The 13,915-nt window shown below is 53.5% G+C and overlaps 1 protein-coding gene across 1 annotated transcript in view; it reads right to left on the bottom strand.

The window, feature by feature from the left end:
* ACTN1 (actinin alpha 1) overlaps positions 1–8,927 on the bottom strand; it is an 87,391-nt gene extending 78,464 nt beyond the window's left edge. The window contains 1 exon segment of the mRNA XM_040559501.1: positions 8,649–8,927. Coding sequence (XP_040415435.1) covers positions 8,649–8,753 — 105 coding nt within the window. The 5' untranslated portion in view covers positions 8,754–8,927.
* Positions 8,928–13,915: the final 4,988 nt, after the last annotated feature.

The raw sequence follows: 13,915 nt of genomic DNA, 5'->3' as shown, positions 1-13,915 counted from the left end.
TTTAGCAATTAAGAAATTCATTTACTTGCTTTTTTTTCTTCTGTAGACCCAAATTTTTACAGTTTTCTTGTGGATAATACACTTGGGTAGCTCAACTAGCTCGCCATTTACTGAAGGGTACATTTAAATAAACGGAGGGGATCACAGGTAAGCACAGGGGGCAGCAGAAGAAACTCTGCCCCTGCAGAGCCAAGGAACCCGGCCAGGAAGCACGGCCCCGGGACGTGCACATCACTTTCCATGATGAAGAAAAGAGCGCTCTGCCGGGGTGTGGAGACCATACATGGATCTCTCTCCGTGCCTCGTTTCTCGGAGGCCTTTACAGGCTAGCTCCTGGAGCGAAGATGTAACAGCACGACTTCCATTTACAGCAGCGGTGAAGTCCGACTGCTGGGCATCATATGCTGCAGCGAGCAGCAGCAAGTGCCCTGGCTGCCTGCTCTGAAGGCCATGGAAAGCAGGAGCTCTTCCTCGGCTGCCAGCTGGCCTTGGCTCAGCACCTCTGTAGGACGGGAGAGTTGTCCTCGGCGTTGTAAAAGGAAGCATCAATTTTCTGGGCAAAACTTATCCAGCACAGCAGCCCCTCCTCATCCAGCAGCATCACTCAGCTAGGGGACGGCTGTATAGCGATACAGAAGAGGTGTAAACTCTGCCCCAGCTTTCTATGAGAAGTTTTGCTCAAGCAACAATCACTGCAGTTATGCACGGTGACCACAAAGTCACACCGATGACCAAAGAAGCAGCTGGCTGGTACAAGTCCCCCCTGCCTTCCCACTGACCACGTAAGCCATCTAGGAGGACGTAGAACAAGCTGTTGGTCGCCCCTGCAGCCTCACCTGCCCATGAACTATCCACCCCGGTGTGTTTCTGTAAGACTGTCCAGAAGCGATGAATCGCTGGCATTCAGAGGCTTACCTGAAACTACTCCCATTACGTGACAGGTGATAAAGGGAGCCTCACATCGGTGGTGTGCAGTGTAGTGAGTGTAAAGAGCCAACACAAGGCATTTTCACCTGCCAGCACGTCCCATCCAGAGCTGTACTTTAGCCCCAACCCAGTGGAAAGGCCAGTCCTGCTGTCATATCCCACACCACAGGGATGAACACATTTCCGAGAGGCTTTCAGTCTATGTAGATAGAAATCAGAGTCACCTGGATGAGAGACCAAAAGCCTCTGTTTCATCATGTGTACCCCAGCCCCATCAATAGAAGCTGTTTCAGTGCACCGAGGGCAGAGAAAGCCTCCACAGAGACCATGCCCTACTGCTTCAAAGCAGCAATACATTTAGAAAAAGGAGAAGAGAGGACAAGTGCAGGTGGAGGCCTGAGGACAGCTGGCTGCAATACTGGTACAACAAGGGCTGGCTTGCAAAGGCCTGACCCAGGCCTTACCAGTAGGATGCACACGTTGCCAGCTGAGCAGGAAGGACACAACGACAGGAAGCCAAAATAGGAACAAAAAAGTTCTGCTTTACTGCCCGATAGGGTGCTCAGAGGTTAAGCTGGCACCGGGCCACACCACAGACATCCTATGGCCAAGTTCTGCTCAAGGGCAGCGAGGGAATGAGAGCAGGGAAGATACGGCAGGGGAACAGGAAGCCCGCCTGTTTGCTAATCACATCAATGCTGCTGGGTTTGCTCACTTAAGCATTTTTGGGGTTGGCCCAAGAATTCCCCAGTCGTGTCTCAGGGATGTGGGTGATTATTCGGAACCAAGCGAGGCTGATGTACAGGAGGTCAAAATGCAGCAGTGGGTGGCTCCACAGGCTTAGATAAGACAGGCTTTTGCAGTGTGGCTAGTGCCAGACCGAAGGTCCCGCTGCTGACAAGCCTATCTCACCACTCCGCACCAACTCATCCTCGCGGATCCAAGCTCTGCGTAACATGCTTCAGCCTCGGTATCCCAGAGGTAGAGCAAATCCTATGTCCCTAGGAAGAAAATGACTCTGGGCCTTTCTCGCTCGAGTGACATTTTTCCCACCTGGCAGCTGCCAGGCACACTACGTGCATGCTTCATGCTCCCCCTTCACAAAGTTCATCTCTCTGAGAGACGGGAGTGTTTTACACTGCAGCACAAGACTCGTAGAAGTCACGCTAAGCATGCTCCTTATGGTAATCATCATGTTTCTAATAGTCACACAGGGCAAGAAATCACGTTTATATATATATAAAGAGTAAGTTCTGTTCCGCTCTGCTCCCCGTCCTCCCTCTTAAACACCACTACTCAAGTTGTACAAAACACCACCAGAAATCACAGCAATACATCCAGCAAGCCCCTGGGGCAGACACTACATACTGAAGTGAAACCAATCCACCCTATTTGCTGTATATTAGCAGCTTCCCAGTGTTTCCCCGAGACAGAGCTCCAGCCTCTTTTCTACAGCGACTGCTTTCTGCACTTCACCATCAGAAGGAGCGCGGCCATCCCCGCTAGCCTAATGATGCCCCAGAGAAGGGCCGAAGCGCCAGGCACAACAGCGATAATCCGCAGGCAGCTGGAAAGAGCCCTCAGCCCTTCTCCAGCAGCCCCGTGCTAGTTTTCACCATCTCTGTCACCTCTGCTTGTGCCAGCCCTAAGAACTCCAGGCCAGAAAGAGGCTTGTCCCAACGAGGCTGCAGAGGAGAGTGCACAGGCCAGGGGGGCTCACCAAGTGCTGCTCCTCCTCCAGCTAGAAACACACGGGCGGGCTGTGAAGGTGCATCTCACATGAGAAGAGCAAAGTGCCTACAGCAGGAGCAGCTGGGGCTCGTTATTACAATTCATGGTGGCCACTTGGGCATTGTGAAGCGCAGGTAGCATCCACTGTAACACACAGGACTTCTAAAAATGTGGCCTTAGCGTTCACAAAGGTTTTTACTGAACAGGTTTACCGGCCCACATTCTCACAGCTACACTTGATTTTCATGGCGAGGCAACACCACCCCACACAAAAGCACCCATTTCCATCTAAGGGCCCAAGTTCTCACCAGACGGCCAAGAAAACCGAAGTTTCTGCTTAAAGACACTACGTGGCAGGGCAGCAGACCACATGCCCCCAGCTACCCCATGCTGCACTGCAAGCGGGCAGGGGAGAAGCAACGTCATCACGTCAGGCCTCTGCAGCCACGCACCAAAAGCGTCATTAAATTCTTGTGCGTGTGCTTTGGTAAGCTGGTTGCCTGAAGCAGCCCGTGAGACGTTCCCCAGACAGGCACATTTTACATCAGTGGGCTGGTAACTGGATGCCTTTGAGGTATTTCATCCTTCTCTAGAGGATAAGGAAGGATGAACAATTCAATCCAGTTTGGCGAGTGTCTCTCCTCACAGTGGCTCCTTGGGGTCTGTAGCAAAGCCTTCCAAAGAAGGCACAGTCTTCTTTTTAACCCATGCTTTCTCCTAAGTTCCTCTCTCGAACTGGCTGCTGAATAGGTGGTAAGTCGCTGCAAAGCATGCACGCCTCATTCATCACGTATCTGAAGGTTACAATGAAAAATAATGTTCTTGTCAAAAACCCACAAGCACACTTCCTGATCACAAAACACACGAAACCTGATCACAGAAAGCAGGAGGCAGCTCCCACACTCAAGGACAAGTAGCTGATCTACAAAGCCAGATACTTCTCGAGACCCCCTACAGCAACTTCTCACCTTACCGTTTTGAAGAACAAGTATCTGGCGACAAGCTACCTATGTTAACCAGCAAAAGCTTGATCTGAAAGATAACAAATACCCGGTGACCCGTATCGCCTGCCTACATGACTGTAAAACGGCAGCTGAGTGAGCAGCCTTACCAATTTCCCCATCCTGCTTCTATACTGGTATCAGTGAGTGCAATACAGAGAATCCTACGTGCACCAGGGCCACCCTGCCTGCAGCACGCACGCGCTGCAAAGACCACGAAGTCATGATCACCCGCTGATTGTCATCGGTGTCACTTACAGAGGGAGCAAAGGGGCCAGCGCTGCGTATTCACCAACAACGAGCATTTATGCCGCTGCTGAAACTACAGCGGGAGGTATTGAAAGCGACTTTAGCAAGCTACAGGGATTGCGAGTGGCTTCACGCCTCCAGATGGGTCCCCAGCTGCCACCTGAAGTGCAGCTTTCTGGAAACGTAGCCACCCTTCTCAAACCAGGCCCTGCCTGGAAGGGAGGGCACTCGAACCAAGGGGAAAGGAAGCGGTGACTGCCACTTCTACGTCTTGTCAGAGATATTAGTCACCCTTGGTATGAGCATGTTACCAGCAGCCTGGGAGGTGGGGTGTTTCTACGAGGGACGTGAGCTAATTTAATGAATATTTTCTGCCCTTAACAACCCCACCTCAGACACAGAGGCGATTAGCACAGCAAAATTCAAATCATAATGAGAGCAGTAAGACCTGTCAGGTGCAGACACAGCAGTGCTACCAGATCCATAGCTTTCGGGGGTATGGGACCACCCTTGTGTTCATACGTATCTTCAGATGTAGCTCATGGCGGAGGGTTTGGGAGATTGCCATTCCCGACTAAGAATTTCAGCAGTTTCACGAATAACAACTGCACGTAGCATTTCTTCAGGGCAGAAAACGTGTTCCCAAAGTTCGTGCTATCACTGCTTCAGCAGCACCGTATACCAGAACACTTCAGCTCTCTCAGCTGGTGGTATCATTTACTGCCACAGGGGTGCCAACCTGGAGAGGCAGAGCAGCGCTGGACAAAGACAAGGCACATTTATTTCATTGATACCTTAAGGAAAAGCATTACTACGTCTCCTTACAGCCCCGAAGTTGTATATGGCTGTCTTCTGTATGTTGCAACGAACACTGCTTCCTACTCACGTTGTCAAGTCAGCAGCTGTCAAGTCAGCAAGCAATTCAGCATTTAAAGGGTTTGTTTCGCCCCCGGCTTGGACGAGTCACTTCAGGCCAGATTTTAAAATAAACTCTGAACAACCAGCCCACGAAATGGGCGACCAGAGGGAGAGCCAGAACCACCCGCAGCCCCTCAAAGCCACCGGCACCAGGTCCCAGCAGCACCAGCATCACCTCAGTGCCACCTCGGACCCCTCCAGGACGCTGGGGGCTGGTGGGAGGAGGCAGGAGATGCACCACGGGTGCTGAACACCCAGCAGCTCGTCCAGGCACTCGGGGCTGAACGCAGCTCCTGCGCCAAGAGCCCCACGGGGCCCAGAAGAAGTCTGAACACCGCTGCTGGCCAGCTGCAATTGGGATGGAAAAGTGTCTGCAGGCACAAGAGGCAGCCTGTTGGCCAGGGAATGAGCGCCCAGGTACGCGCTTTTTACAAGGCAAGCTGGTCTGCCCCGACCGACAGCTGCTTTTCAGGTGGGACCTTGGCAGTGGCTCTCAGCAAGTTCTGCTTCGTAACGCTGGAAAACAGCGAGATCAATCTCATTATGCCTTGGCTAGTGCTACTCTGAGGCCTGACTCCAGACAGGAAAGAAGAAAAAAGGGAGAGGGAAGACAAGGCTGTTAGAAGAAACGACTGAGATGAGTCCAATAGCGCAGAGAGGAAAGTATTTTAATCCCCAGCAGAGACCCTGCTCCCGTACAAAAGGCTGTGCAGAGGCTCAAATCAAGCGAGAAGTAGCAGTTTGTTCTGCACATTACATTTTTTGCCACTTATGAATAGCAACGCTGCAACGAGCTCTTTAAAACCTCTCAGAGTCTCTTCTGATAGGCACAAAAATGCTTCCTGTGGAAAGCTGTGTGACTGGAAAGCTGTTTCCCTCCGAAGCGCTGCCGCTTTATCCCCAAATTTTAAATCAGCAGCTTCCCAGGAAGGGGCAGGTAGGAAGGTGTGAGACCAGCGTCTCTCAGCTATATCACGTTAGAGGCCTAACTTCACTGTCCCGTTATGAAATATGAAAATCACCCTGCTGTCCCTCTGTCTACCTGCGTGAAAGCAGCTCACGAGACCATACCTCGAGCACCGCCCCAGCCAGCCGTGCCCCTCTCTGTGCAGTAGGAAACCTGCTCACCAGCTCCCTGAAACTTGTCCTCCTTAGAGCACAGCACACCTGTTGAGCCCATTACTAAAAATAAAAGAAAAATCAGCAGATCTCCCTGCTTCTGACACCTGCCATTAGTTCTGCTGAACCCATGCGGCTAAGGGATGGGGAGCTGGGTTCAATCCATCCCTGAGCAACATCCCCTGACTGTGTCCCAGGCCCCAGTTGGTCCCAGCTGCATAAGCCGGGCAGGACAGTGCCTGGGAGCTGCCCCAGCACACAGGGCCTGGCTGAGCAGGGACATGATGGGGTGGATGGAAATGGCCAGCAAAGCACGGCTGCTTCCCACACAGACACTTGCTGCCTGGATGACCAGAGGTGCCAGCTCTTTAGAGATGCTGCCCCTGCTCCCAGGGGAAACCTAAGCACCAGAGTTTCAGATCTGCCTCGCTGGTTGGCATCAGTGCAGCAGTAATGCTACAATAATTCGGTGGTACTTAAATCCCTGCACAGACCTTTCCTTATCTCTCTTTCCCCACACTGGCACGGAAGCTTTGGGGTCTACTGCTGCCAGCACCTGAAAGCGAGTCTCACCCATGGGAGAGGCCTGGCTCTTCTGCCTGCAGGCAGCGAGACGTCAGCGATCTCCCACTGATAGAGGCCCCTGACTGAATGGCAATGCTGCAACAGGCACAGCGATTTCTAAGAGCTGATCGTCCAAACAGCCATTTATGTAGGCAGAAAAATCGCATGTACAGTCAGGATTCATAAACAGCAGAATTAAGTGCACATAGCAACATCCCAGCGCTCTTCCAAAGCGATTTTCTGCTTCTCAAATCTCAGTGCCCTTTTATTTCTAGACAGACAGGCTTTTTAGAAATTCTCTAGCTATTCCTTGCATGAAGAAAAACCTAAAACACGTGAGCCAACTAGAAAGCCCCAACACCAAGCCGGAAGAGAGCCTACATCTCATTTGGGAAGCGTGAATCTCTCCGATTCACCTGGGTAAGCTATCAGTCCTGTGCAGAGAGACAAAGGTCTAGCTGTAATTACTGCAGTGACTTCATTTTGCAGGTAAGAGGGGGTTACGGTCTCAGTGCACCGTACGCCCCGGGTCTGTGCCCGCTGGGTGCTGTTACCTCCCCACCCTCTGAAGCAAGCCCCGAGGCCCCAGCAGGGCCGCCACATTCACTGGCAGCAGTTGGCCATGTAAAGAAATCGGCTCGGATAATTTCAAAGCAGACACATGAATACCTTCCAGCTCTCTCCTGGCTTCTCCCCTCCTGCGCACAAGTAACCCAAGTCAACAGAGCGGCTCTCTGTCCCCCTCTTGTGATAGGACCACGAGGACTAAAAACCTCCTGGAAGGAGGTGATTAAAAAAGCCGTGGCCTTCGGGGCACGTGCCACAACTCCTGTTTTGGGACTCCTCGTTAATCCAAAGGTTCAGCTCCTGCTTCCAACGCCCACGTCAGCGTCCCGCCGCACGTAAACCGCTCTCGCTCCCCTCACCGCCCCATGAAAGGCAAAAAGCCGCGCGCACAGCGTGACAGCCATTTCCCCTCGCGGGCGATGAGCAATGCTGCCCATCTCGCCCTGGGCCCCACGGGCTGCTCCCAGACCCATCAGCCAGCCGAGGTGCAGGGCTGGAGGCACCGATCGCGGCCAGGCAGCCCTCTGGAGCAGGAGGAAACTTCTCTCCCTCCGCACGGGAGCGGAGCCTGGTCGCAGATAAGCCATCCAGCGCTCACACCCCAGACCGAGATTGCATTCCTCTTTCTCCTTTGTTGAGACGTAAGCTCGCACACCGCCGGCTCGCTCTCAATTACACGCCCTCGTTTGCGTGCTTTAATTCTCACGCTGTCTCCCCACACCACGCGAGTCTCCCCGAGCGGGGAAACCGCTGACAGAAGCTCCACAGCTCTCACCCCCGTTTAACTCGTCGGGCTCCAGGGGAAAGGCTTCCCAGCCGCGCTGCTTCAGATGGCGACAGGCAGGGGAGCCTGAAAGCCCTCGATCCGAAAGCAGCGGAGGTGGGAAGGGAAGGGGCTGGAGAAGAAGAGTCTCCTTACCCAAGCAAACGCGATTAGCGATATTCGCATCTCAGACGTGCCTACGGGCACCGTACCCGCTAGGAGGGGAGGTCTGGGGACTCTCCTGCCTGCGGGCAGGGCGAGGCACGGCTGGAAGCACCAGCCCGGGGCGAACGAGTGATGACTCCCCGGGGCGAGCCGAGGCGGCGGCCGCCCGGGGTGCCCCTGCCCTGTCAGCGGGGTGCTGCGTGCAGCCCTGCCCCGCTGCCGCCCCACGCAGGGACCGCGACGGAAACGTTTGGGGGGATCGGGGTTGGGAGCGGTCCGACACGGGATGCTCCGGGCTGAAGGAGGAGAGGGGGCTGAGAATAACCAGGAGAAGGACCGAAGCGGCGAGGCTGCAACTCCCCAACTCCCCTCCCCGCGAGTTTTAAAAAAAAAAAAAAAAGGGACAGAAAAGGGCCGAATGTTACCATTTTTGGACATGGCTCCGCGCAAGCCCTGCCCTAGCCCCCACCGCTCACCCCGGCGCCCCGCTGCCCTCCCGCCGCCGGGGCCGGCCTCCCCCCGGTACCCCCCGGGGGCACCCGGCGGGGTCGGGGCGGACCGGGGTGGGGGGGGGGTGGGGGGGATCCCGGCTGCCCGGTGCACCCCCGGTGGCCGGGTGCCGGTGGCCGGTTGCCGGTGCCCACCTTCCGCTGCTGCTTCTCCCAGGCCGGGTCGAGGAGCAGGTCGCGGTCCCAGTCCTCCTCCGGCTGCATGTAGTCGTTGGTCTGCTGCGGGTCGTAGTGATCCATGGCGGCAGGCAGCCCGGCCCTCTGTCCCTCCGTCCGTCCGTCCCTCCGTCTGTCTAACCCGTCTGTCCGTCCGCCGGCCCGTGCGTCCTCCCCCTCCCGCCCCGCCCCGTCCCGGCGCTGCCGCTGTGCCCGGCCCGCGGCCGCTCAGCCCGAGCAGGCGGCGGCGGCGCCCGCTCCCTCCCCCCCCTCCGCCTCCCTCCTCCCCTCCGCCTCCGGCCGCGCGCCGCACCGCGGGGGCGGGACGAGCCGCGACGCCCCGCCCCCGGCCGCTCCTCATTGGCCGTCCCCCGCAGGCAGCGCGCCGCTCATTGCGCCCCCCGCCCGTCCGTCACGGCCCGCGGCCGCCGCCATAGGTGGGGCGCGGCGGCTCCCGCAGCCCCGCCTCGCCCCCCGAGCCTGAGGGACGGGCGGTGGGGCAGGGAGGGCAAGATGGCAGCCGGGGGCGGCCGGGCGGCGGGAGCTTCGTTGCCATCCGCACAAACGTGCCTTAACTGCCGGTGTCGGCAGCCCCATGCCTGTATCGGTCTCTAGTTGCAAAGTGCAATATATAATACACAACCGCATCACTGCAATAAAACGTAAAGAAATAAAGAACTGCGATATTTCTGTCTGTTCGAGCCTCTCCTAACTGCCCCTCACGGTCACGCTTCCAGCCTCCCGGTCCTCGCTTCTCCAAATACCTCCCTGCATTTCTGGGAAATACCGCAGCTTTTCGCCCCTCATCCCAGCTCTTAGATCCTCAAGGACTCCTTAACAAAACTCTTGGCCGCAGTTTGTGAACTTACGGGCAGTAGTGTGGGGGGCGGAAAAGAAAATAAATGCCGCTTCTAAACTTGGGCTGCTTCCCGGACCCACTTGACCCGACGCCCTTGTGAGGAATCACACCAGCGACACAGGGGAGCGGAGGAGCTCGCCACGGGAGAGGGAAGCACCGCGGAACGCGATGCTCCTGGGGGGATGCCCGTAACCACAGCAGCACCCCGTTTTTCCTCCTTTAGCTCTCTTCTCTGGGTGATGTTAATGCCGACTTCCTTGGGCATCCTTCAAACCTCGCTGAACCAAGCAGGTCTCCGCTGAGGTCCTTCTGATCCGACAAAAGGAGAGCGGGTGTTCCCTAGGGCAGTGGGAACAGTCGGACCTACCTCCTACCCCTTCAGCCGGCAGCAGACGAAGGGAGGAAGGAGCCCAAAGACATTCGGGTAGCTCTGCTTGCTGCTCTTTTGCTTTGTGCTTAGCACATCAGCTACAGGTCACGAGCTTCCCTGGGGAGATACCTGTTCTCTTGCCAGGAACATCCATAAGCTCCTGTAAGGAGGCCCAGCGGGTGAGCTGGGTCACTGTACAGCAGCGCACAAAGCCGTGTGGAAGTGGTCTTCCGTTTCTGGGGAGACTCACAGCCAAGTTCCAGCCTTTATATTCTGCAGGTATTCAAAACCATTGTAGCTCTGTGATTTAGCACTTAAATTAGAACTGCGTGTTGGACTCTCACAGTTAAGAATTCAACAAATTAACACTTGCATCATTTTTACTCTCCCAGCCCAGGACATGTTACCAGTAAAAACTCAGCACCTCTGAAATGCAGACATTTATTTGGTGGAATTTAGTGGGATATAGCATGCTGTGGTGGATATCAGGGAGGAGAATGTCTCATGCCCAGAGATTGGATAAAATATATGCTTTTAAGAAGTGTCATGGAATAACAGTGCCAACCCTGGTTATCCAGGGCTCATTTGATGTAAATGAGACAAAATAAAACAAAACAAACAACAAAACCCACAACAATGGCAGGGATACTGTGTTTTGGAGAAGAGGAAAAAAGGGGCCTGGTAAGGTACAAAACCTGTTATCTCCCTATCAGGGCCTCTCCACCTGGGTTGTGTTCCTCTTCTATCCTGCCCTGTCCTTACCTTCCTAAGTCTTCTTTCCCTTTACTTCCCTTCCCATTTAGCTGAACTTCCAAAACTGACTCCCTGGCCCCGCACCCCAGAGCCAATGTAGCTGCTGAGACAACTTCTTCAGGTACTTGTGCCATCTCCTCCTGCTGACTGGGGGTCAGCCTTGCTTGTTCAGAGCACAAGATTTAAGGTTAAAATGATTTACAGAGCTGTCTTCATACTGTAAGTGGGTGTAATTTTCTAATATTGTTTGAAGTGTCAATGTGTTAGCTCTTCCTGTAAGGACACTGATTTTACTTTTCCAACAGAAGAGTCCCTTGATTGCTCTCTTTGCTTTCACAGTGTCACTTGAACGATAGGATCAGGAATTATACATCTGGTCCCATGCCCTTGTTATTATGTACCCACTGTATCTACTTGTATCCTGAAAGATGAATCGAATACATTACCAACGTTGCTTGTATACTTATTTGCCTCTGCTTCCTCCCATTTAGCCCTGAAGAGGAAGGAGCTTGCTGCTCAGACATGCACAGCAGCATCACACGCCAGCAAAGCAGGCTCGACTCAGGCAGCTGCCAAGCTGGTTCTGCAGAGGGATGTAGAGGGTAAAAATCACACAACTGGTACCTAACCTACAGTCAGGTTAGGTGCCCATTTTGCACTGTGCAGCAAAATGACCACCTCAGTGGGGTCAGCATCCTTGTTTTAAGGCATGGGCACAGTGACCTTCAGTTGCTTGTGGTTAGGGCTTCTTGTTTTCATCTTTTCCCTGTTCATTGTCCTGTACTGAGGAGTGGGGGACTTGTTTGCTCAGACCTTTTGTTTTTCTGTGTCAGTCTGAAAGGATGTCCCATTTCATGGTCCTGGCAGAGTTCTTCCGCCTGGCCCAAATGATAAGGGGAATCAGGGGCCAGAGATGCTAAAGACAAGAGCATCTGTCTTTAGGCAGATCAAGCCTGTGCCTCCCCTAAGGCCAAGGCAGAGGGAAAACATGAGAGCCTGCTTATTTCTGGACACTGAGGGTGAAATCCAGGCTCGCTCACCCCTGGTGCCACCTGGCAGAACTCTCAGCTTTGAGTCCGTTCTCACTCTGTCTCTGCAGAGCTTGCCAGAGGACTTGCCCATGGCCTGCAGATGTGAGATCAGGAATTTGCTGCTGCTCTTGTTTCCATTGTGCCAAAACCAGCCACGGAGCAATCATGACAGACTTTGGAGTGAAGTCCTCTGAAAGGGAGCAGCAGCAAGATGGCAGCAGACAGGCAAGCACAGGGATTAGCCTCTTGCCAGCTCCTCCCTTGCCCTCACAGAAGATCTTTTCTCATGAGAGAATCATTGAGCTCTCAGACCTATCATTATTTAGCCCCAGCTTAAAAACTTCACTTAAAATCCTTTCCCTTCTCTTTGATGTTCTCTGTAATTGCAGTCCTGCAATTCTCTAGCACAAAGCTTGAAAAAAGTAGCGCTCCCTCATCTGTGGCTACCACCGATGCAGTGGTACCCTCAGGCTGTTTTCCAGCAGAACCCCTCTCCATCTGGAGCCAGAGAGGACTTTCCGGGCAGATGGTCAACAACCCTCTCACTTCTTCTGAGGAGAGCAGCTCCCCCACCATGCTTTAGCCACAGTGCGCTGCACCAGTGGCAGTCCCTCCTGGCTCTGCCTGTGAACCTAGCCTTGGCCAGAGCAGCAAAACAGCACCATCATGCCATCTGCCACTGGTCTGGGACACACTGGGTCCGTTACAGTTACTACATTTAGGGCACGCAACAGTAGGTTATGGTTATTGCAACAGCATGTCAGCAATCCCTGTCTGATCAAAACCACCACCACTCTCAGGTGTGTTTCAAGAGAGGTGCTTTGGGAATGCCTGCCTGAGGTTCCCAGTGCTGTTTTACTGGCCTGCACTGGGCTGGAGCCCCCAGCTTTGCAGAAAATGGGCATCGCTTGGGGAGACCTCCAGTGAATGCTGGGCCTGCCAAGGGGATTGCCAGAAAGCTCACAGCTCGCTCAAGTGGTGCGGCCCCTGGGAGCTGGTGTAAGACCTGATTGTGTGCACGTGGCTCATTTACTCACCGTGTTTGGTCCCTACATGATGCAGACCTGTAGAGAAAACCACAGAGGACAATGGACAGTAGTGCACACATACAGCAGTGTCACTTGCAGGACATGAGGACTCCATCTTCTGTTCCCCTTGGCATTTGTAAGGCTGTGGCTGGAGTGCTGCCTGGCTTTGGGTGCCAGCTTGTAAAAAAGATGCACACCAGTTGGAGAGAGTCCAAAGGAGAAGTAACAAGAAGGCTCAGAGGTCTAGGAAACCTGACCTTTGTGAGGAGACTGGGAGAACTCAGCTTGTTTAGTCTAGGGCAGAAAAAAAAAATGAAGTGAGACACAGTAGCAGACCTCAAATATGTGAAAGTTTACTGAAAAGTGGAAGTCAGTAAACAATTTGCCGTAGCTGCTACAGAACCTGCTAATGGTCAGGGTAGTGAAGCACTCAAGCACACCACCAAAGAAAGCTGCTGAATCTCCACTGCTGGAGGCTTAAAAGAACAGGTAAGAGACCTATAAGAGGTTGAACTTCTAGGATAGGTCCACAGATCCTGCTGTGGGCCCAGAGGATGAATGTTATGTCACCTTCTTCCAGGATCACCTTCAGCTCTGTTTCATAGCCCTGCAGCACAGTCTGCTTCAGAGGGTAAGACAACACCATGAAGAAACATGACAAGGTTGTAAAGAGACTAATGATGGAAGAAAGGCAAATACAGCTGCCGGGAAAAGGCAGGGATGTGAAACGTAAAAGCAGACACATGGAACGTGACCTAGATGGTCCCATCAACACACCCATGTGCAAAACATATTGCAGCATAACAGCAGCTGGAACTCAAGTCTGCTGAGAGAGGTGACTAAGGTAAAAGGGGCTGGGGGGGGCGGGAATACAACCACATGTTTATGTTGACATAAACAGCTTCAAATCCACTTCCTAACAAAGAAAGATTCAGTTCTCTCACATTATGGCCAACAGCAAAAATCACCATCGGTATTCCAAATGCTGAGACGAGGTGCTTCACTCCTAGTTTGACTTGCAAACGTGACTCTCATGGCCTCTCCACCTTGTCATGTTTTTAGCATAAATTGTCTATGTCAGTAGTGAGACAGGTCACAGTGACATTGGACTCCTGGCAGCAATCCACACATGTAATCAATGCTTGGGTATGAAGCCACGACAACAGATAATTCACAAAGAACTGAGAAAATACAGATCTGTATGA

The sequence above is a fragment of the Cygnus olor genome, chromosome 5, assembly GCF_009769625.2.
Source record: "Cygnus olor isolate bCygOlo1 chromosome 5, bCygOlo1.pri.v2, whole genome shotgun sequence".
Taxonomy (NCBI): Eukaryota; Metazoa; Chordata; class Aves; order Anseriformes; family Anatidae; genus Cygnus; species Cygnus olor.
This window is presented reverse-complemented; position numbering and strand designations above follow the sequence as displayed.